The sequence below is a fragment of the Dermacentor albipictus genome, chromosome 10 (genome assembly GCF_038994185.2).
Source record: "Dermacentor albipictus isolate Rhodes 1998 colony chromosome 10, USDA_Dalb.pri_finalv2, whole genome shotgun sequence".
NCBI classification, from domain to species: Eukaryota; Metazoa; Arthropoda; class Arachnida; order Ixodida; family Ixodidae; genus Dermacentor; species Dermacentor albipictus.
The window spans coordinates 52,296,209-52,321,092 of NC_091830.1; the positions used below are offsets into that span (position 1 = coordinate 52,296,209).

The 24,884-nt window shown below is 49.5% G+C and overlaps 1 protein-coding gene across 1 annotated transcript in view; it reads left to right on the forward strand.

The window, feature by feature from the left end:
• Positions 1-24,884, forward strand: part of LOC135907650 (chymotrypsin-1-like) — a 111,219-nt gene that overhangs the window by 80,694 nt on the left and 5,641 nt on the right. Inside the window, exon 7 of the mRNA XM_065439346.1 lies at positions 10,075-10,235. Coding sequence (XP_065295418.1) covers positions 10,075-10,235 — 161 coding nt within the window. The remainder of the gene's footprint in view (positions 1-10,074; positions 10,236-24,884) is intronic.

Below are 24,884 nucleotides of genomic sequence, written 5' to 3' on the forward strand. Positions count from 1 at the left end.
CTGCCCCGACAGATGGCGCGCCACGCGCGCATTGGAGCTGTCGCGGTTCGGACTCTCTCCCCTGACAACGCTTCGCCTCGCTCCCTCCGCAGAATCAAGCGTCCTTCCTTTCTTTAGATCACTATCTCTCTATCTCTCTGCCCGTGCCTAAAGCCCCTGCATCTACGCGCCACCGCCGGCCAAGCTAAGTACCGCCAACCTACCCTCCTCCTCCACGCTCCTCTCCCACTCACCCCCTCAGCTTCCGGCGTGAAGCGGAACTTACGTAGCTTCAACTTCCTGTTCCGAGTAGAAGTGACGCTGTTTTTTAGCGTTGTTTACTTTCGCGTCGATAGAGAGGCTTTAATTGAACCAGCTGCGGTTGAAACTTTGAATGCGATTCCATCCGAGAACCACCGCCTATTGTAATCGGCGATCTGGTCGTGTTCGCTGCTTCGCGTCAACCTGCGACGGGTTGTGCCACGAGAGACAACGTACAGTGGAATGTAGTGCCTGGGCGCTTGGAGACCGCTCCCGTTTTTCGTGCATTTGGAAAACAGCGGCCGCAAACTACTACTTCAGCGGTATACAACAGCTTGTCCCCTTTGAATTCTTCTTGTTTTGAAGCATACATCCCCTCCAGCCAGCACGTATGGAGGGACTTTAGTGAAGGAGTTCGCGACTCCAATTTGTATGGCAGACGCATAGAGTTTATGCTGTTGATTCTGAGGTTGAACTTGTCTCGTACGATCGAAGGTAGCGAACGTCCCAAGTGCGTGCACTACGTGAAGGACTGCAATGACGTGAAGCTATGAAATATAACAAGTTCAAATTTGCGTGGAGGGCATTCAGTGACATGGTGAAAACAAGTGTGCTTTTCTTGTGCGATATGAGCGGAGGTGTGCAGTGAATTGGTGCGTGTGCGCGTGTTGTAACGCGTGCAAAGGTGGACGGCGAATTGTGTGGATGACGCGAGCAGATGCGCACTGCGAATTGTGTTAGTGTTGTGACGCGAGCGTGTACGGCGAATTATGTTCGTGTGTTGTGGCGTGAGCAAAGGTGTACGGCGAATTGTGTGTTGCAACGTGAGATTACGATGGCTATTTTTTTTTATTGCGAGTGTTCAGGAGGCGAACACGGCAGTATTTCGGGCGGTAGGTGTGCCATACTTCTGTTGTCGCGCTTGTATCCGGCCCTGGCCTAAGCGCTAAAGCACTTCCATCTACGCGCCACCGAAGTTTTATGCCGGCAGAAGCGAGGATGGAGGGGCTTTGTTTATCCTTACTTACTCAACTTTACTCAAAGCGTCCAAATTTACGTCAGTTTAGTTATTGGTCGAAAAGACACCTACTTGTTTGGTGAAGTGGAGCAGCGTTGATTTGCTGAATGCTTTCAGAGTTATTCAAGCTTTGTGAAGTAAATGTGAAATTGGCTTATACCTACTGCTATTGTATGAGCAAATACTGTGCGTTGCATGTACCACTCTGTCAACACTTCATATGCCTACATTTTGTATATATTCTGTTCGTAAAGACCAACTGTCCTCCACCTTGCAGTAAAAAGAAAGTTCATACAGGATGTACCAATACGTGCTTCTTTCATAACAGTTGCTCTCCGCACTTTGTCAGCGAAAGAGGACAACAGGCAAAGCGTGTGGGCGCAGCGTACGCAAACAAGCGCGTAGATGCACGCGAATGACGCTTGGTGGAATGGCTAGTGCGAGCAACTCAGATTTGCACCGGTTGCTTAGCACGGGCGCCTCACCATCGTCTGCAATGGGAGCGGGAATTCTCGCAGCGCAACTCCAGGAAGCGGAAACGCCGGAACCGGAAATACCGGAAGCGGAAATGCCGGAACCGGATTTGGTGTGAGGGGAAAAGGCGGCGCACACAAAGGTTGGCGCTACTTAAGAGAGCGGCGGTGGCGCGTAGATGCAGGGGCTTTACCCGTGCCGATCACGGCGTTTGGCTGGCGTGCATCATTTCCCCCTCCGGGATACCGAGTTCTTTGGTTCGCTCCGCTTGCTCAGGCGCACGTTTCATTGCTGCGCCGAACGCCGCGTTGCTCGACCATATGGCTCGACGCTCACCGCGTCTGATGCGGGGCGCCTCGTAAGTGATGGCTGCCCTGTAGCCCATTGTCTTACACCCATTGGCGGGTCGACGGGAACGCTATCGCGTTCCACTCTTGAAGGCGAAGCTTAAGCGTCCTCCAATTTTTATTCATCTTATAGCGTTGAATTATGGCTTACTCATGAATACCAGGCGTGGGAAGGAGGAGGAGGAATAAACGTTACTTTTTGAAACAGTATACCCGGGAAAGGTCCGGTTATACTCTAGGTGGGAGGTCTCCTAATTCCAGGAGACCTCTGGCCTTCGCTGCCTCCTTGGTCCTGGCGATGAGGCGTCATTGTTTTTTCAGGTCCTCGGAGATGACATTGGCTTCCCACGTTTCGATGAGGTCTTCGCTTTCTTGTCTGTCTGAGTCGAGATGCCATGGGCACTCGAGGATGATGCCGTGTTCAGACTACAGTCGCATCCGCTATAAGAGGCGTATTTATTGCAATTCACGCAACTGCTGGAACGACTGTTTACGCATCTAGGAACCGCCTATGTTCACATTGAGCCTTTCGATAAGATAGTTTTTTACGACTGGCCAATCGCCGTTCTGGGACAGCCGCGTTTGGGATTTTTCAACATAGCGCCGACCAGGAAGCGGCTCTTAGAGCAGGTCGAGGCTCTTCAAGCCCAAAGTTTTCAGGCGCTGGTCATAGAGTATCGGCCTCTCTCGCGCTTCTTCAATTAGAATTAACCGCTGCACAGGGGAGGAGCTTCCGCACCTAGCATCATCACTACGCACGGGCAGCGTACACAACACAATGAGACCGGAAAACCACAGTGCACTCAGGGACAACGCGCGCGTTCGGCGCTAACCCGGGAAAACGGGGATGGCGTCGGCAGCGGTAGCAAGGAACAGCGTTGCAAACGCCGGACGGCTGGGACTGCGGTCACGCAGAGGCTTCGTAAGCTACTATCATCACCAGCCACGAGCACACACAGCACAATAAGACCGTCAAACCACATATACACGCAAAGAACAACGCTGTTACGTCGGATTGCTGGGATGGCGGGCACCGGATGAAAACGCGGAATATGTGGAGGCCGGAAGCTCCGTGACCGGAAGATGCAAACCGAAACTGCTTCGTGCATTGGCGGCGTCGTAACAGTCGTATCTGTGCCTGTCGTAAAAGTAGCGGGTACTCCAACATTTACGCCCAGGCTGGTTGCGATTGTTGCGTACTTTCCGCTCAATGCAACAGTAGTGTGAACGAACTAGTTGCGCTTTTTGCGTTTACGCTTACGATCCGTGCGAACGATCCGTACGTAGCGCACGTAGTCTGAACGCGGCATAAGGTGCGCCAAGGTTTCCGGTACACCGCACATTCGGCAACGGTGTCATTGCGGCGTCGGGTATAGTACGTGCATCAGTATTTCGTGGGTGTAAGTGTTACTCCGCAGTCTTCTGTGTGTGGTGCTTATTTCTCTGTTGAGCTTTCGGTGAAGTGGTGGGTACACCCCGCGTTCGAGCCTGTGATGTTCAAGGATTGCTGAGCAGGTGGTGGGTATGGTCTCTGTCCCCGCTGACGGACCGGCCATGTCGAAGGTAGGAACGCTCGGCCCGACAAGCGTGACCTCGGGCCGCGGCGTGTGCAGCTTCGTTGCCCGCAAGCCCCTTGTGCCCAGGAACCAACGTCACGGAGGTGCGGGGGATCGGAGTGCTTCGGCGCTTCAATATCTTTAGTGCTTCTGTCTACACTCGACCATTAGCGTAATTAGCATAGGTAGTAAATTTAGCTTTTTTTAAAAAGGCGCCATGTGTGGCTGTCTTGATAAACATTCAGAATACAATTGACGCAGATTTCTTGTGTGTTCTATGTCACGTGGCGATATTAGTAAGGAGAAGGAAGAGGAGTAGATATTATTGAAGAGAAAGTAGGAGAGGTCGGCATGGAGAGCTTGTCTCTAGCCGGCTATTCCTCACTGGGAAAAGGGAAAATGGGAAAGACAGGGAAAGGTAGGTGGCGGGTGGTTATGTTATGGTACAATGAGATACTATATACACTTTTCCTAAATGCGGATGCGCACTGTAGACGTAATACACGCAAGAGTAATCTTGTCGACAGAAAAAGTAATCTTGTCACAAAAAGTTATCGCGCAAACACATTTCGCATGGACTGCACGTCTCACAGGTTCTAGAGGCGATTGCCTAAGCCAGTCTCACTAAGAAAGTTGAAAAGTGATTTTATGGTACGTTGGGCACAGTCAACGCTCCTCCACGCTCCCAAAAGCTTTTCTTCCGAAAAGGGGCGGGCCCACCAAAATTCCCTGGTAGTAGTAGAAACATTTATTTCGAAGGGAAAGAAGTAGTTGTTGAAGACTTGGGTGGCGGATGGAGAACTCATTTCAGAGCCCCTGTGGCCTGTGTTGCTGCCCTTGCCTGCTGTACCAGGCTGCGCTGGGTTGTCAGGTCCGAGCTGGACAGAGAGGCCTCCCACTGCTCCTTCGTTTGAAGTGTTCGTAAGTGTATGGGTTTGTCCCCCGTGCACCCCCACGTAACATGGAAGGCGGTGGGGTGACCGTCGCACCATGGGCAAGTAGATCTTTAGCGTTCTGGAAACAGAATGCGATATTTATACAGGTTGCGAAAAGTGTCCGTCTGGAGTTGTCTCCAGTCGCGGGCTTCCTGCGCACTAAGGTGATGATGATGATGTATGGGGTTTCATGGCGCAAGGGCCAGGAATGGCCAAAGAGCGCCATGCCTGTTGTAGTGGGTGTGCAGTGTAACTATGATTACTATGAAATTGGTGTGTCGTGGCTGTAAAGGGGCCTTAAAATATACGCTCTAAAGCGCGTAAAATCTCTGTAATAAAATTATGGCGATGACGTATGACTTGTACTATGAACATTTAGATGCATATAAAAAGAATGATACGATAGGTAAAATATATCAGATTATGAGAAATGCCAGAGCACTACTGCCTCCTTAGAACCCTTGAAGCACAAGGGCTTTTTAAGAGGACGGTAATGACACGTGTACTTATCTTTATCGGGCGACCACGTTTGTCCGCCTAACTAATGTTATCGCGCAGCGCAGGACGCGCCTGCATGTAAAAGAAGTTTCTGGAATGTTATCGATTGTTCCGTCCACTGTCTTTCACCGCAACTTCTGTAATCTGATTGCAGCGTGACGCGAATAGTGTAGAACTGTGTGGAAGACACGCGGGTCCCATCGGTTAATCTGGAACATTCGACGACTGATCTATAAACGCCGACGCGCTTGACCCGCTGATCAGATTTTCTACGATCACCGACCTCGTTCGCCGCTATCGTTGTGCTATAAGTGTAGCCTGTTTTGTGGGCACCGGTTCGCCCAATAAAAGTTAGTTTTGTCGTTCACAGTATTGCTACTGTGTTCTTCAACGTCACCACTACGTGAAAATATTTACTGTCCCCAACAAGATAAGCATCGGCAGCAGTTAATTAACTACGTATGCTACAGGCGATCGCCGATGGTGAATAATCTGCCTCACAAGCACAAATAAAAATTAAATTATGGGGTTTAACGTGCCAAAACCACTCTCTGATTATGAGGCACGCCGTAGTGGGGGACGCCGGAAATTTCGACCACCTGGGGTTCTTTAACGTGCACCTAAATCTAAGCGCACGGGGGTTTTCGCCCCCATCGATATGCGGCCGCCGCGGCCTGGATTCGATCCCGCGACCTCGTGCTCAGCAGCCCGGCACCATAGCCACTGAGCAACCATGGCGGGTGAAGCACAAGTATACCTTGAAATGACTATTCGGATCCACTCGGGTGGGTTGGAGTAGGTCATTCCATAACGTAAGACCGTGCTGCTGTGCGGCAGCGTGAACCCATGCCCCTTTCTTGGTGGTATTGGGGTAGCCCCCGGCAGCGTGTGGGGCGTTAAAGTCCCCTACTACAACAAGCCGGTTGCCGTTTACGTTCTTGCGAAGGTCCCTGACGAAGTGGTCGTAGTGGAGTAGCTGCTCCCGCGGCGGGCTGTAGAGGTTGGCCAGGTATAGACTCTGTTGATTCTTGCGAGTCGGCAACACCTCCACTATGGTGTGTTCGATTTCAGTGTCTTCAATTTCGTGAGGCTGTGCGGTTAGTGTCTTCTTGACTAGAATTGCGGTGCGGGCAGTCTGTGCCATAGTGTTGTAGCCGGGGAGCTTTATTTTCATGGTGTTGGTTTCCTGTAGCGCGATTATGTCAGGATTGTTTGCTTTGAGATATTCTTGCAGGTTGGCCGAGCGGGGTCTATAGGATCTGCAATTCCAGTGCCAAATGCGGAGGGTGGGAAGCGGCTCGGTATGTCTACGTTTCGGAGCCGCCATCTTGGTGGTTGTCCTCCACCTGGAGTAGGTGGTTTGACGTTGTCGAGCTAGAATCCTCCGCGGATTCCCCTCGTACTGTCCTTCGTCCTTTGCGTTTGGTTCCTAACCGCTGCGCCAGATGTTCATGAGTAACGAAATTCTTGTAAGCATAGGTCATGAAGTTGTGTTGTTGTGCCATGAAGCCATCCAGTTTGACGTCGAGTGTGGTGATCGTACGGGTTAGTGGCTCTACCTTTTCCATGATTTTAGTTGTCACTGTCTGTATGGTCTTGTCTACTGATGCGAGAAGTTTTGTAGTGAGGGTTTCCTCGAAGACTTGAAGGCGTCGTTCCACAAGGTCGAGAATCTTCGCTTCATGTGCTTGCAGCCGGTCGTCTACCCGCTTCATTATTCTGGTTTCTACATGTTTTAGTATGCTTTCTTCTACTCTCTTCGCTACTCTTTGCTCGAGTTCTGACATGTTGCACTCGGCTACCGGTTGTTGTTGTATCGTCCTCTCTAGATCCTGCACTTTATGTTCGAGAGTCCGTATCGTCGTTGTCTCACCCGAACTGCTCGGGTTGCGTGAGGAATTCGAGGCGCTGCTTCCGTTCGCCGCGGCGACGTATAAGTGATTCGCCTAACGGAGCGAGACCGTGACCGAGAGCGGGATGTAGAGCGCGATCTTAGGATAGAGCGAGAGCGACTCCGGCAAGGTCTTTGTCGAGGCGAGGGCCCCCGTGAGCTATCTGATGTGGTAACCAGCGCGGGGAAGTCTTCGGTGCTCGAGCTCCAGTGATTCTCTCGGGCGCGAGCGTTGTCAAGTTGCTGTCTTCTTACTTGGTAGGGGGCGGGTTGTTGCGGAGTTTCTTCTTACATTCCTTGCCTGCCGTTTCGTGGTCTCCGCCGCAAATTTTGCACTTCGGGTGACAATCGTGTTCTTCTGTGACCCCATCGCGCCCGCATGTGTAGCAGAAGTTGGCTCTCGGCTGAGGACATATATCCTGTCTGTGTCCGATGGCGCCGCAGGTTCTGCAGTATTGGACGGATTTTCGGTAGGGCTTGCATCTGTAGTCACCGCTCTGGTACGTTACGTAATAAGGGACGTGGAAGATCCTAGCATACGCGCCGCCGAGAACCATGTATCTTGAGTCCACTCGAAGGCCGGCAACAATCTCCGCGGGGCTTGTATCCGGTTCGAGGCCGTATATCACTCCGCGGCACACATCGTCTGGGTGCCGGATGTGGGGATTTACTTGATAGACGGTTCCGCCGAGTTGTATGGTGTTGATATGCTGCAGTTTGGAAGCTCGTTCCGTACTTGCCGTGCTCGCGATGATCACATTCTCTAGTTTCTGCACTTGTACTCGGACATTATCGTGAAAGTCTTGCTGGACCAAACCACTGGATCTTCCGATGGCATGTGTCACTGCGATGAGTGTGTGCTTCGAGAGGTCAAGACCTGCTTGAGGGCGGAAGACGATCTTGAAGTCGTCAGTAGGGAAGGAGCGCATCTTCAGAATGCGTTGACGCTGCTGCAGTGGTTGTGCTTGAGGTTTGGGGTCTGGTTTCAGGACTTCCATGGCTCTTTCCTCGGTGGATTTATTGTCTTCTTTTGCTGATCTGCCTTTACGACCAACTTGTAGCCACTCGATGTGGGCTTTACCCGTCGTTTTGCCGCTACTCGCGTCGTATGTCCACTGTGGTATGGTATCGCTGTTAGCCCCGGTCACCTCCATTCGCGCCGTTGTCGGCTCTTCTTGTAAAGCGTTCGCCATCTCTGTTTCCAGAAAAGCGGGCGCGCTTCGCCTCAGATGCTGGTTCTGCGCGATTCACTCCTACTGCGAGAGCGCCGTGCGCGTGCACCGCGGGCATGCAGGCTCGAGCCGCTGGTCTCCCGCTCGTGCCACGGGTGCCCCGGCGTTAGGGTTATACTGGAGCGCACGGTCACACAATGTTCAGGGTTCGATAATCCGAGTAAAGGTCCACTCAGCTGGTGTCAAACGATGCCTTGCAACTTCAGGAATCCGAGGTTACCAAATTCGCTGAGTTTCCAAGCAATGTTCGGCACAAAATAGCGGGAAAAGCAGGAATTGGTAGATTCATAAGCGATAAACAATTGAAAAAATAAAAAAAAGGTCAGAGAGAAAACCGTTGTCGTCTTATCTAAAGCTTATGTGCCGTATTACGGGTGTGTGTGCAGAGAAGCGTGCTTTGGGGCTGCTGACTATAACCGGTTGGTAAATGTGATAAAAGTTTATTCATAAATGATTGGTGATGCTAAAAAAATTAACAACGTTGCCGCGTCGAGGTCGTAGCAAAAAAAGAGAAAAAAAGAGAAAATAAAAAAAAACCTCACAGCCCTTCCACTCTGTGAAGAAGCATGACCAGCGAAGCTGTGTATGTCGGCCCCTTAATGGTGAACTGCACCTCCACCGCGGGTCGGCCCGGCATTGCACTGTCTTCGGTATCGGCCCACGTATGGCGAGTTTTTTTCTTTACCACGCCAAGAACGACACGAAAATTTCCTTGAACGGTAGAGACACATAACTTCGCTGTGAAAGAACTCCGTCTCTATTGTACTATCAGCGTCAAATGAAACGTGAACAGTGGAGCGCGTGGCCGAAGCCCAAGCATTAGTGAAGGCGCAGTGCCCGCCGTCCAGTCATCACCAATGACAGACGCGCACATCGGGTTTCGCCGCACGGCGTTCGTTTCGGAGTCAAACAAACGGCCAAACGCGGTCAGCCCACCAATTGCTGCCACCGTCGCGGCTGCCAGCAATACGGGGCTGCGCGAATTTGCCGATTGAGAGAGTATAATGTGGCGCACAAGCGGCAAACCACGTGAGCCCATCTATAATGATGACGGTGCAAATTGCTGCACACGCACCGCTGTTCGCGTCGGCGAACTGTGCGAAAATAGTCGCCGTAAACTGCAAGCTTTAGCGTCTTTTGTTGTTTATTTTTGTTTTCCACCTTTCGAATGTAGGATTCAGATCACAGGCGAAAATATTTCACTAATGGTGGATCGCGCGGTGCGGCCAAATCGGCAAATACGTTCCGGCCAGTGGTGATGACTGGACGGCGCGCACCATACCTTCACTTATGCTTGGGCCATGCTCTCCGCTGTTCCCGTTTCGTTTGACGCTGATGGTACGTCTACTTTCATTTTGAGTCGAATTCATTTCAAGTCGATGGGTCTTGCAAGCTCGCCGCCTACAATTCGCAAATGGCAATATGTGCCAGAAAGTAATTAATTAAGAAGGTATTAGTGGTTTTTGTTAATGAGTTTAATGTGTTTCGATTTCTTGTAGTAATGTCTCCCTCTTCAAATAATCGAGCTCAAGGAGAAGAATCATCCCGTCTGCCACAGGCGACATTTAAAAATTCCTGAGGACTTAGGAAGAATACGTGTGTATTATAAACAGACCGCACGAATAGAAATAGTTATTTAACTTGTTTTCGCATTTCCTTGCACGTGCCTACCGCTCCTTTATAAAAGAATACATTGAATCATTTCCAAATAAACAGAAAATTCAGGTGTGAGTCAGTGCTCCTGTAGTGTCTTTCTTGCATATTTACGTTGCTACTAGCTTCTCAAAACCAACTATTGTTCGCGATTGGCTTTTAATTCACGTAGCGAAGATATTATAGGAAAATGTTTATTGTCCTGATTTTATTTTCTTCTTTCTATATAGCTGGACACAGTAGCGAAATTCTTCGGCAAGCAGAAGTTGTTGCTCACACAGATGATGAGTGCCAAGCAATACTACGAACATCTCAAAATCCCTACATGGAACGCCCCATCCATCCTGGTCCCGCAATTTGTGTTTTGGTTCAAAACAAGGGCACCTGTAAGGTAAGTACAGTTTAACCGTTGCTGTAGGAAGTCAAGGTCATGTAGAGGGTGTTTATGCGATGGATTACTCTTTAGTTAGTTAGCTGGGTTAAGGGTAGGCTGGTTGATCACTGATAGTGGCTTTTCGTGGCTGCGCTTCTGTGGTTGGGCGCTGGCGGCGTATTTTGCCCGAGAGAAAATGCACGTACCCTCACGGGAGAGCTGTATATCGTCAAGCTGTACCCCACACATTTCGACCGACCACAAAAGCGGGCGATGAGTGCGCGGATGTAGATGCTTTATCCTAACCGAGTGGCGGGAGTGCGTTCGTTGTCCAGTGCGAATCAGTGGCCGCAAGGACACATCTTGGTGCCGTCTGTCGCCAGCCACCCGAATTACGTGCGAAACTGGGCCACATACCGAGCTGCCTGCGACAAACCGAGTGGCGGGAGTGCGTTCGTTGTCCAGTGCGAATCAGTGGCCACGAGGACACATCTTGGCGCCGTCTGGCGCCACCCACCCGAGTTACGTGCGAAACTGGGCCACATACCGAGCTGCCGGCGACTAACCGAGTGGCGGGAGTGCATTCGTTGTCCAGTGCCAATCAGTGGCCACGAGGACACATCTTGGCGCCATCTGGCGCCAGCGACCCGAGTTACGTGCCAAACTCGGCACGTACCCAGCTGCCTGCTACTAACCGAGTGGAAGGAGCGCATTCGTTGTCCAGCGCCAATCATTTGCCACGATGGATGGATGGATCTTATGAGCGTCCCCTTTAGAATGGGGCGGTGGGTTGCGCCACCAAGCTTTTGCTATTATACTGCCTAATGTCCTCATCATCATCATCATCATCAGCAGCAGCAGCAGCTAGTTATGCCCACTGCAGGGCAAAGGCCTCTCCCATACTTCTCCAACTGCCCCGGTCATGTACTAATTGTGGCCATGTTGTCCCTGCAAACGTCCTAATGTCATCCGCCCACCTAACTTTCTGCCGCCCCCTGCTACGCTTCCCGCCCCTTGGAATCCAGTCCGTAACCCTTAATGACCATCGGTTATCTTCCCTCCTCATTACATGTCCGGCCCATGCCCATTTCTTTTTCTTTATTTCAACTAAGATGTCATTTACCCGCGTTTGTTGCCTCACCCAATCTGCTCTTTTCTTATCCCTTAACGTTACACCTATCATTCTTCTTTCCATAGCTCGTTGCGTCGTCCTCGATTTCAGCAGAACCCTTTTCGTAAGCCTCCAGGTTTCTGCCCCATATGTGAGTACTGGTAACACACAGCTGTTATACACTTTCCTTTTGAGGGATAGTGGCAACCTGCTGTTCATGATTTGAGAATGCCTGCCAAACGCACCCCAGCCCATTCTTATTCTTCTGGTTATTTCAGTCTCATGATCCGGATCCGTGGTAAATACCTGCTCTAAGTAGATGTATTCTCTTACCACTTCCAGTGCCTTGCTACCTATCGTAAACTGCTGTTCTCTTCCGAGACTGTTAAACATTACTTTACTTTTCTGCAGATTAATTTTAAGACCCACCCTTCTGCTTTGCCTCTCCAGGTCAGTGAGCATGCATTTGCAATTGGTCTCCTGAGTTACTAAGCAAGGCAATATCATCAGCGAATCGCAAGTTGCTAAGGTACTCTCCATCAACCTTTATCCCCAATTCTTTGCACTCCAGGTCTCTGAATATCTCCTGTAAACATGCTGTGAATAGCATTGGAGAGATCGTATCTCCCTGTCTGACGCCTTTCTTTATTGGGATTTTGTTGTTTTCTTTGTGCAGGACTACGGTGGCTGTGGAGCCACTATAGATATCTTCCAGTATTTTTACATATGGCTCATCTACACCCTGATTCCGTAATGCCTCCATGACTGCTGAGGATTCGACTGAATCAAACGCTTTCTCGTAATCAATGAAAGCTATATATAAGAGTTGGTTATATTCTGCACATTTCTCTATCACTTGATTGATAGTGTGAATATGGTCTATTGTTGAGTAGCCTTTACGGAATCCTGCCTGGTCCTTTGGTTGAGAGAAGTCTAAGGTTTTCCTGATTCTATTTGCGATTACCTTAGTAAATACTTTGTAGGCAACGGACAGTAAGCTGATCGGTCTATAATTTTTCAAGGCTTTGGCGTCCCCTTTCTTATGGATTAGGATCATGTTAGCGTTCTTACAAGATTCCGGTACGCTCGAGGTTATGAGGCATTGCGTATACAGTGTGGCCAGTTTCTCTAGAACAATCTGACCACCATCCTTCAACAAATCTGCTGTTACCTGATCCTCCCCAGCTGCCTTTCCCTTTTGCATAGCTCCTAAGGCTTTGTTTACTTCTTCTGGCGTTACCTGTGGGATTTCGAATTCCTCTAGACTATTCTATCTTCCACTATCATCGTGGGTGCCACTGGTACTGTATAAATCTCTATAGAACTCCTCAGCCACTTGAACTATCTCATCCGTATTAGTAACGATATTGCCGGCTTTGTCTCTGAACGCACACATCTGATTCTTGCCTATTCCTAGTTTCTTCTTCACTGTTTTTAGGCTTCCTCCGTTCCTGAGAGCCTGTTCAATTCTATCCATATTATAGTTCCTGATGTCCGCAGTCTTACGCTTGTTGATTAGCTTAGAAAGTTCTGCCAGTTTTATTCTAGCTGTAGGGTTAGAGGCTTTCATACATTGGCGTTTCTTGATCAGATCTTTCGTCTCCTGCGATAGCTTACTGGTTTCCTGTCTAACGGCGTTACCACGGACATCTATTGCGCACTCCTTAATGTTGCCCATAAGATTGTCGTTCCTTGCTTCAACACTAAGGTCCTCTTCCTGAGTTAAAGCCGAATACCTGTTCTGTAGCTTGATCCGGAATTCCTCTAGTTTCCCTCTTACCGGTAACTCATTGATTGGCTTCTTGTGTACCAGTTTCTTCCATTCCCTCCTCAAGTCTAGGCTAATTCGAGTTCTTACCATCCTATGGTCACTGCAGCGTACCTTGCCGAGCACGTCTACATCTTCTATGATGCCAGGGTTCGTCAGAGTAACCTAGGTTAAAAAATAAATACAGATAAAAACCGATATGAATTCCCACAACAAAATGTTCTGACCACGTATTGGGAAATTTGCTTTTGTAGGTGTCCGTTTTGTGTCGTTTCCTTGCTTTTCTTCCACGAATCTTCCTGTCGCCTCTTAATAATCTGTATTGTGGACCTGTTTACGTTTCCCCTGCTCTCGCTGAACTCAAGGGCTTCAAGGAGGCCAGTAGTGCCTAAATCGACCGCTGGGCTGATGTCTTCACATTGTAATAAAACAAGCTCCATCGTTTCCATAGATTTACCGCAGCAAGTACATGCTTCTTCCTTCTTATATCTGACTTTATGGGTGCGTGTTCTAAGGCGCCCTGATCTCGCTTCAAAAAGTCATAAACTTCCCTTTAAGTAATCATAAATTGTTTCTTTCCTGATTTCGTTTTTTCCACTTATGTAGTCACTCATGGAAGGTGCCTTTTCCATTGCCGCCAACATGAGATTATTTCAGCCTTTCTGACTTTCTGCTTGACGTTATTTGTTGCTGTGTTGCCCACTCTACAGGCCGCATACTTGCCGGTAAGCATCCTAGTTCTTTCCCCCTACTATGAATCAATGTGTTGCTGTACAGATCACTCTACACTCTCCGAGCCCATTTACTTTCTTCCATATTCCTCAGTCGTTCTTCGTTCTCGCTTTTACTGCGAGCGTCCCTCACTTCAAATCTAGTTCAGCCCATATCTCCCTGCACAGGTTCATTTGTAGTCTTCCCGTGAGCGCCCAATGCGAGGCAACCCACGGACCTTTGGTTCCCACCGAGTCCTGATTGTACCCCTTATTTAAAGCAAACAACAGTATTTCCAAAAGTAAGTCCTGGAACCATTACACCTTTCCACATACAGCGGAGCACCTCGTATCTATTGTATCACCATAGCGCTCTGTGCTTTCTTATGGCTGCCATTTCTCTTCCCCTTCACTGTTATTCTTTTTCCTGTTTTTAAATATATCTAGTGCCTTCGTTTATCCTTATACCAAGGTGTCTATATTCTGTTACCTGAGGTATTTCCTGGCGCTGTATTGCCATGGTCTGTTGACTGTTTTCATTGAATACCATAACACCTGAATTTCTAACATTAAATTTCAAACCTAAATTGTCGCCTTCCTGTCTACGGATATTAGCCAGACGTTACAAATCACTTTGCTTGTTAGGTAGCAACACAATGTCGTCCACATAAAATAAACCTGGCAGCTGCTGCTGAACTACTGCGCCCATCTGTTTGTATGAGAGATTATACCCGATATTACTTCCTTCTAGCGCTCTCTCCATCCTCACCATGTACATCATAAACAGCAGTGGGGATAAAGGGCACCCCTGCCTTAGTCCTTGGTTGATATGAACTTTCTGCTTGCTCCTCATTCCGTCCCATTCAACGTAAACGATATTTTGTAGGTAAATCTGTCAAAAGCTGTACACAATCGTCACCTAAGCCTTCCCCTTCCAGAATAGCCCACAACATGTTGCTGACTACGTTGTCATAGTCTCCTGTAATGTATAAAAAGGCCACATATAAGAGCCTGCCTTCTACTTTTGATATTTCAATATACTTAGTAAGAACAAATATGTTATCTAAACGCCTTCCTGTTCTGAATCCATTCTGAAGTTCTCCCCAAATGCCATTCTATGTCCATACTTGAAGCTTTAATTTTATTGCCTGCATAGCTAGCCTGTGTATTGCCGATGTAATGGTAAATGGTCTATAATTCTAGCGTTCTCTCCATTACCTTTATAAATTCAATTAATTCTACTTTATCGCCAACTGTCTGGTATTCGTCCATCTTTTAAAGTTTTTTCTACTGCTTTCAACAGAGCTTTCTTACTTTTTGGTCCTAGTTCATTAATCAGCTTCACAGGAACCTCGTCTAGCCCTGTGGCTGTGCGCTTAGGAATGTTCTCTTCGGCTTTCTTCCAGTTGAAATTTGGCAGCACCAGCTCCTTTATAACCTGGGTCTCTTTCATCCTCTTTTTTCTTCACATAAAACGTCGTCATTGCCTTGGAAACATTCGGCTGTTATTTTTCGGTTGTAATTTATTGCCGCTTCTCCTTCCAGTCTGTTTTAATCTTCGTCTAGGATATGTTGTGTTGTTGTTCACTTCCTGCCTAATAATTTTATGTGGTTCCAAAATGTTCTAGGTGCGGCCTTCTTTTTATCACGTATTTCCGACAACCAACGTTCACTTGCACCTTTTATCTTGGCTTGCACTAGCATTCGAGAGAGATAATTTTTCTCCCAGCCCATTTCTCATTTACTGGCTACTTCATCCTGCGATAACCGCGCCATCTTTGCCTGCCTGTCCTCTCGGGATGCTCTCTGTCGTTCGGCGATCGCTTCTCCTATCTCCCTGTTCCACCAACTTTTCGGTTTCTTTTTTGCTTTCCAACGAGCATGTTCTTTTTGTTTTCGGATTTCTGTCGTTATTACACTTAGACGCTCACTGTATTGGCAATCTTTACTTGGCTATTTGCTAAGTTCTTCCTCGATTCTAGTGACCATATTTGTTATTTGTTCAGCGTTCAAATTTGCACTGGCTATTTTGCACTCCTTGCTCTCTTTCCGAACTACGTATCCCATATTCAAAATAATGCGTTTACGGTGACTCCTTATGCTGCTATACCCTTCTTCATCAATGACCATTTGTCTCAATTTATCATGAATTCCTTCTGTAATCAGACAGTAATCAATGGTGGATTGCCGGTTCTCACTTTCCACGTGACCTTCCCTTCACACTTAGGCACTGTATTCACGATAACGAGATTATGCTGCTCACAAAGGTCTAGCATTTACTTCACATAGTTGTCGGTATAGCCATCTAAATCGTCTATGTGGGCATTCGTGTCACCTAATAGGACAATTTCAGCACCATTCCCGAAAACCTAATATAAGCGCTTATGCATTCCACTAGCTCTTAATTCTTCTCTGTGCAATTATTTCCGGTCCACAAATACGTATCGCATTCCACTCTTGAAGGCGAAGCTTAAGCGTCCTCCAATTTTTTAACTGCTCCTCACTCTTTGCCCACTTTTTCTTTCTTCTGCCGCCCTGCATGTTTCTGTAGTCTATTGCATGGCGTGCTCTCTTTCTTGCTTTCGTCCTTTTTCTATTATCGGCGAAGATGCTTTTCAGAGGTTCCCCTAGGGGCCCTTCTACATTAGTTCCTACTCTGGCCTCCTGAGAACCCGCGGGCCCCTTAAAAAATCAACAGCGTGACCACCAAGTCACCAGCCCACTTCTCGTGCCAGCCTGTAGCTGAAGTGGATCCCGTCTCGTTTAAAACCACCACACTTTGTCACTTCCCTGTTCACTTCGACAACCTCGAAGCCTTTCTCTCGGCTCATTTTCCATATCGCCTCATTAGCAGCCACTACGGCTCCTTGTATGTGGCTGTCACGTCCAGGCACCTCCGGCACCGTGCACACCACGATCTGCACCTGAGGGGATAGCGCACGCAAGTCATCCACCCCCTTCGCCAAGCGCTGGGCTAGTCATGTCACTTTCCTATTTAGCACATCATTTAGCCCACCTGCTACTATAACAAGATTGCGCACGTGGGAATTTTTCGCGAGCTTTTCTTTTGCTCTCGCCATGACAGAACCCAGTGTGCGCTCTCGATATGTCCCTACCGCCACTCTTTTATCGCATTTTATCCTCTCCACAATTGTTTTTGAGCACCTAGCCAGGTTTGAGTCGCCGGCGATAATCACCCTTTCATTCGCTTCTTTTTCCTTTTCGCGTGATTCAGATTCGATAAGGGGCATTGTCCTCTGTGCTCCTACTTTTTCTGCGTGGTGGCCTCAAGGTAGGTGCCGCTCTTTCCAGCTATTTCATCCCCGCATTGTACGCATTCCACGTGCTTTGCTGATGACACTCCCTCTCCTGTCACGTCGGGGGACTGCGCTCCATTGCCACGCACATTCTCGTTTACAATGGTGGCCCTGTTCAGCTTTTTCTCCGCTGCTTCAAATAATTTCTCAGCTACTTTCCGTGCATCACGCTGCCTATTTAGCTCATTTTTGAGCCATTCCACCTGTTTGACAAGCAATTCCTAGACAGCCTAAATTTTCTGCAGCCTAGTATCGACATCACAGTGTGTGCCGGTTGATTCGATTTCCTCTCCATTCTCATCCGTCTCCTCATCTGCCTTGAGGGACCACCCTCCTCCTGCAATGGCTGCTTTCCTGGATTTCTTGCCATGTATTGCACGGCTTTTTCTGATGCAAACTCTATAATACTATATCAATGCAGAGCGCGTGCCTTTTAGCAAAGACCGATGCGCACAGGATCCAAATGCTTAAAATGTCGCAAAGCAACTCTCACCACTGTTTCAAAAGCAATCAATGCCGCGGAGACCCAAGGTATGACACGCTATCGTGCCCACTCAACCACACGACAACTCTCTCACTTTGCCAGGAAAACACGCACAGTAAAACCACTAACAGCTTTTAGTCTTGCCACCTAAACGCTACCATTTAAAGGCTACAAACACTCAACGTCCCAACTGGCTGCACGTTTTGAATGAAGCACGTGGCGCGAAAGGACGCTCTAAGCATCCTGCAGAACCAATTGTACCCGAAACACACCCGCGCACACGAAATACGAGAGAGAAAAAAAAACACACCGAATTACTATTTAAAAGCAAAAAAGTAGCAAATGAAAAACAGAAGCAAGCTCAAAGCATGCACAAAAACTTAGTATTTTGTCGCCGGCCCGGAGCCCCGAAAAAGCACGTCCGTTCGCCGCAAAGTGCGAACACGCCCACGAGGGCACAACCTGGCGCAGTCTGCCGCCAGCCATCCGAGTTACGTGCAAAACTGGGACACGTACCGAGATGCCTGCTAAGGATAGGCTGGGTGCTACGTTTTCCGTCATAATGGACGCGCTATTTTGACTGTTTGTAGAGAATATTCTTACGGCATGTGTTATTTTTGTTTCGATATGACTATTTTGCACGCTATGGGAGAAAGAGGTCGTGTATTTCCACCCCATTTATGCAACATTGCTGTGTATGCGGCCTGTACGGCAGATGTAGCCCGAGGAACTGGTCAGACAGGCCTTTCCGGCAGCTGACCTCGCTAAAATCCGGCAGATCACCTTTAAAGCAAGAATGTATCTGGACAATGTCACTGTACTTGGGCCTCAATAGTGGCGTATTAGCAAGGACGAATCTGGTCTCCGAATAAAGGCTCCGGGTGACTAACAATGTGCAAGCTTAATTGAAGTTGCAGGACACATTCGAGTTCAGTCTGTTACTCCTAAACCTTTAATTGAGTCAGCAGCGATAAGCTTTCCGTTTTTTTAATATGTTACCTGACTTGGCGAGTTTTTGCTAATCTGTTGGCTATTACTGATTATTTGGTTTGTGTGAATTGTACCCGGTGTTTCATGAACGAGTTAATCGTAGAACAGAACAAGTAGAAGTAGCGTTTGTTGTTGTTATGCGCTGTGGGGTCGCTGTCGACTCCTGGCGACACCAGGAGTTGGAGCACTCTACGGGCCCGGTTTTTTGCTGGGGCCTATCCGAGCTTGCAAGTGCCATGCGCTGCCCACCCAAACGCTGCCCGGTGGTTTCAAACTTAGCTTGTACGCGACCCGGCCCGGCGTGATTCGGACTCTTAGTCCTTGAGCATAAAGGAAACATGGTCCACTTTTTTGTTATTGTGAAGGTACCAGCTTCACACAGATCATTTTTCTAGAGAGTCATGACTGCGTCAATATTTCAAGTGGCGCTGTTATGGACAAATGAACAGGTCAAGCAAAAAGACAAGCTGTATCTTCAGTTCATCATGGTCCTGAATTAATCGTGCCACGAACGTCCATACTACATTTGCCAAATAGTAACATATTAACATATAGTGAAATCATAAGTGACCGCGTGACCCCTCACTCTCTCTCTCTCACACACACACACACACACACACACACACACATACACACACACACACGCACACGCACACGCACACACACACACACAAACACACACCTATTAACCACTTAGTCAGAATACTCTACTTCAAAGAATCATAGCAAAGTACAATGCCAGTACTCGAGCCAGTAATTTTGGCGGGAAATTTGCAGCTTTGTAAAATATAAATTGGTAACGCATAAGAGTAACGCTTGTGTGCAGCCACATGCATTTCAAGTGCAACAAGCCTTTGTTATTGCTTCATTCGGGTGCATTTTGATGGCGTCGGCATTTCAGTCAGTATAATAGGCGCTGAGTTTCGTAAAATGAGTGAACTTGGACTTTCTCTGTTTTTGTTGCAACATGTAGGGTGGTAAGCACAACGCACGTACGGCACAGTCTGTCCGAAAATGCGGCGTGGAGCCGAACGCGTGATGCCACCAACACGAATGGCGCCAACACAATCACGTGCTCGGTCACACTTCTAATATTATTTTTTTACCCCGTGTACCAATTTGAGCGATGACGATTTTTGTTGTTTCAATAACCCATGAACAAATAGAGAGTTACAGCTAAACGGGGTTTGTGGATCAGCGGGCCCAGCGGGTGAACGGAGAAGCAAGTGCGCATGCGCGGTTAGGGAGCGGGCCGCTCGCTCGGTTGTTATCGCCTGTCTCTTCTCCCCAGCGAAGCGCGCGCAACGGACCATGTGTTTTTGGGAAACAAACATGGCGACCACCGCTAGCACGAGTAGCAGTGGCATATCATTAGCGTCGTCTTCTTAGGCGGCGTTGTAATTATCAAATCTTATAATTAAAACAAGCATGTACTTTGTTTGATCGTTGATGCCCAATAAAAGCAGGCTAGACTTGTATTCTTTTCACAGTAACTCCAACTTTGTGCCAGAGGTGGCGAAGAAAAGCGGCTACTCGACCGATAGTAATGTCGACTTTTCTCGATAGGTGGCGCAGCGAACCGCTCCGCTTGACCAAACGAGGGATCCCTGAGCTAAAACTCCTCCTTCTGTGCCGTGCTCCGCTTCCCTCTACGCAGAAGAAGTAGAAGGCGCCGACTAGTGCGGAAGTGGAAAGATCGGCTCCCGCTTTCGTAAATATTTTCGGTCTGCTTTTTGTGTCACCTACCGCTGAAATGCACGCCATTCGACACGGTTTCTTTGGAGGACTTTCATCGGTGGGTGGCCCTCGCACGGAAATTGTGGAACTTTTTGTGTCGACCACGCCGCGGCGACGCTAGGCGCGGGTAGGCTTAGGCCTAACCCGACGAAGAGGGGCATTATGCCCGAAGTAGAAATGGTGGTAGAAGAGGAAATCTCCTCCGAAGAAGCCAATAGTCCAGGCTGGACGACAGCATTGGGCAAGAACAAGAAAGCTCGGCAAGAAACACCAGTTTCAACGACCAAGAAAACCCACGTGGGCTCGAAGGGTGGCTGCTGCATGGCTGCCCCGCAAGGCGTGCTGCAACGCCTCGCAGCCTCGTCGAGGCTCCCCAGACTACCTAGGGTGCACGTACGAATTATAGTCCGCCCAAGGGGTGGGCTGGACGTCAAGAAGATAAGCCAAATCAAGCTGGCTCAAGCCTTGGTCATGGCGGCTGCACTAGCCCCCACAGAAACTGAGGACGACGTAATCTGCCCTAATTTCACTCAGAACGTTCTCGTCGTCTCCACCCCGGAGAAGAGGAACGCCACCGCTTATGCAGGGATCCAGCAAATCCCCCTAAGCGAAGGACTATACATTGTGGCCACATACATCGTGGCCCCAGACAACACCTGCAAAGGGGTCATACGAGGTGTCGACGCCGACATCAGCGAGGCCCAAGTCCAGCACATGATCGTCAACCATAGTAACCCGAAGGCTCTGGAAGTCAAACGAATTAAGAACACCACCACAGTGGTCATCCTCTTCGACGGCAGGAAAGTGCCTAACTATGTGATGTGCGGCGTCAGCCTTCTGCGCTTCACGCTCTACAAACGCCAAACTGAGGTGTGCTACGCGTGTGGCGGCTTGGGACATCGTGCGGACGTCTGCCCCAACCCCACCAATGACAATTGCCGGGGCTGCGGACTAACCTCCCCGCCCGATGACCACCAGTGTTCGGCGAAGTGCACCCTTTGCAGAGGCCCGCATCTTACGGAGGACAAAACGTGTAAGCAGCGCTTTCAAGTCCCATACGTCGTACGCAGACGCCGACGGCGCCGTAAGCACCCAGAACAAGCACCAGCAGAAACAGCTGGCCAAGGAGAACCGACCACGTGGCTCCAGCGCGGCGAGAGCCCCCACAGGAGGGAGCGCTCCGTCACGCCCTCTGGTCGACAACGCAGCCTCTCCATAGGGCGGTCTCGTTCCCGAGGGCGCTCTACCTCCCGGATTCGGATCCAGGAAACGCCAATCTGGGCCGATCGTGTCAAGCTGAAGAAGGCGAAGCCGGCTTCAAAGGTAACGCAGGTAGCATTGCCGGAGCATACGGTTGATCCTACAATCGCTCAACTCATGCAAGAGAACGCTCGACTCAAAGCAGAAATGCAGCAGATGAGGGCCCACTTTGCGTCGATCCGTAAGTCGCACACCTCGCAAGTCGAGAAGCAACACGTGCCCCCCTCAGGGGAGCCACAGGCGCGCTCGGGTAAACGTAGGGCCGCGCCGCTAGAGGAGGACGCTGACTCCATGGAGACCGAGTCCAATAACAAAGAATTAGAAAGCATGCAGCGGGCAATTCAGCAGCTCGCTGAAAGCGCGACTGTCCTCAAAAGGATGGCGTCCCTGCAAAGTGCACAGGCCACGTTAGCTACAGCCAGACAGCCTTCGAGGGAGCCCCGTCGGGCACCTTTACCCGCAAGCGCCGTCCCCGTCAACAAGATGGTGGAATGGCCAATCCAAGGCAATCACCATGGCGGTCAATCCCAATAAGTTGGTTGTGTGGCAGTAGAACTGTGCCAGTTTCCAAAGGCGCACAGTTCCATTGCAGCAATTCATTTCGGCATAGGCCGTCAAACCGCACGTAATTCTGTTACAAGAAACTCTCGATGACGCGCCCACCTTCCCGGGATACCGGGTTGTATCGATACGGGAGGAAGGAAAGCGGGGTTTGGCAACCTTGGTCGCACGGAAGTGCTCCTTTGAAGTACAGAAATTACCAATTGCCAAAACTAGGGCGGAAATCATTGTGGTCGAAATTATCTCTAACAATTGGCTTACGAGCAGTGTCTTCCTTTCGAACATATTGACACGTGTACTTATCTTTATCGGGCAACCACGTTTCGCAGCCTAACAAATGTAATCGCAAAGCGTGGGACGCGCCTGTATGTATCCGAAGTTTCTGGAAAGCTATCGATGCTTCTATCCACTGTCTGTTGTCGCCGAACCTTGGGTTATCTTATTTGATCGCTTGACGCGAATGGTGTAGAACTTTGTGGAAGGCACGCGGGTCCGAACGATTAGTCTGGAACATTCGACGACTGCTCTATAAAAGCCGACGCGCTTGACCCGCTGATCAGATTTTCGATGATCGCCGACCGTGTTCGCCGCTATCGTTGTGCTATAAGTGTAGCCTGTTTTGTGGGCACAGGTTCACCCAATAAAAGTTAGTTTTGTCTTCCACAGTATTGCTACTGTGTTCTTGACGTCACCACCACGTGACAATATACAGCTCGCCGTCTGATCAACGGCAGGCATTCGCTACAATCATGAAAAAGGCGGTGGCCCTGAGTAAGGGAGCCCCCATAGTGATAGCGCGTGACTTCAATGTACCCCAAAATGCCTGGGGATACCCCCGCCAATCCACCAAGGGCAATCTCCTTGTCCAGGCAGTTGCTGACTGCTCACTGGAATTGATTACGGATCCTCAATACCCGACGCGTACTGACACGTCGGTAGTCCGAGACACCACTCCGGACCTGGCGTTCCTCAAGAACGCCCCGGAGCAGGATGGCAAAATTTGCAAGAGAACCTGAGAAGTGACCACTTCCTTGTGGACATTACCCTAACAATTATCACAGCCCCTACCAGGGAACTTAAGGTGACGGACTGGGATGCCTTCCGGAAAATGCGGAAGGCGGACCAGACCGACTACGATAATCTCGATAGTCTGTTCACAAGACTACAGAAGGACGTACAAGCTGCGACCAAGATGGTTAAAACCAACGTAAAAGTAGATCGGATGGACGCGTGCCTTGCGCACCTCCTAGTAGCCGAAAACTCCATCCTGCGTCGCTGAAGAGAGCACAGACTCCACCGCCGACTTCGCAAGAACATTGCGGAGCTCAATCGTACAATAGAAACTAATTCCATCGAACTGTCCAAACAACAATGGAATGAAGTGTGCTCCTCGGTTGATGGGAAGATCAGAGCGGGGGGAAATGGAACCTGTTCAAGCACTTATTCGACGATTCGCAAAGCAAAAACAATCAGAGACTAGCCATCGATCGCATAGTATATAATCAAAAGGCGGCGGGTGTATCTGAGCACGTCCTCCTTTAAGAGTTGGCCGAAAAGTATCTCCCACTGGGCCCCTCCGATGACGGGGATTAACCTCGTTACCGGGGGGAGCGGTGGGGGAGCTCGACGCCCCCTTCACGAAATCCGAAATCTGGGAGGTGCTCCAAACGCTCAACGGTCGCTCTGCACCGGGCCCGGATGGCATCTTCAATAAGCACCTCCGCAACCTGGACGAACAATCAGTTGCGGTGCTCACAGGGGAGGTCAATAAAACTTGGGAAACGGGCCTCGTCCCCGACTCCTGGAAGACAGCCGCAGTGGTGCTCATCCCGAAACCATGCAAACCTCTTGCGCCGGAGAACATGCGACCCATCTCGCTTACGTCCTGCGTGGGTAAGGTGGCCGAACATGCCATTCACAACCGTATATCTAGGCACATATAAACTAATGAGATTCCCTCACAACATGGTCGGCTTTCGGCCGGCACTCTCCACGCAGGACGTCATGTTACTTATAAAGAGGCAAATCATTAATATAATAATATTTGGGGTTTTACGTGCCAAAACCACTTTCTGATTATGAGGCACGCCGTAGTGGAGGACTCCGGAAATTTTGACCACCTGGGGTTCTTTAACGTGCACCTAAATCTAAGTACACGGGTGTTTTCACATTTCGCCCCCATCGAAATGCGGCCGCCGTGGCCGGGATTCGATCCCGCGACCTCGTGCTCAGCAGCCCAACACCATAGCCACTGAGCAACCACGGCGGGTTGGAGGCAAATCATTGATGACGACACTAGAGACACTCGGGGCATCCTTGCTCTAGACTTGTCCAAGGCTTTTGATAACATCTCGCACGTGTTCGTGCTAGACGCCATCTCGGACCTGGGCCAGGGGCCAGGATTCCATACGTACGTTCCTGAGGATCCTTCCTGAGGTATCGAAAGGCCACTGTCAAAATAGGGCAAATTAAATCCAAGGAACTTACATTGGGAGCGAGAGGCAGCCCGCAAGGAGCGGTCATCTCTCCCCTACTGTTTAACATCGCCATGAAGGGCCTCTCGGACAGACTGGCCACAGTAAGAGGAACGGGTCACGCCCTCTGCGCGGATGATATTACCGTGTGGTGCATGGGAGGGTCTGCGCTGCAGTTGAGAGTGCGCTCCAAGGGGCGCTCGACATCTCAGAACACTTCCTACTAGACACGGGCCCGAGTCTGTCACCAACCAA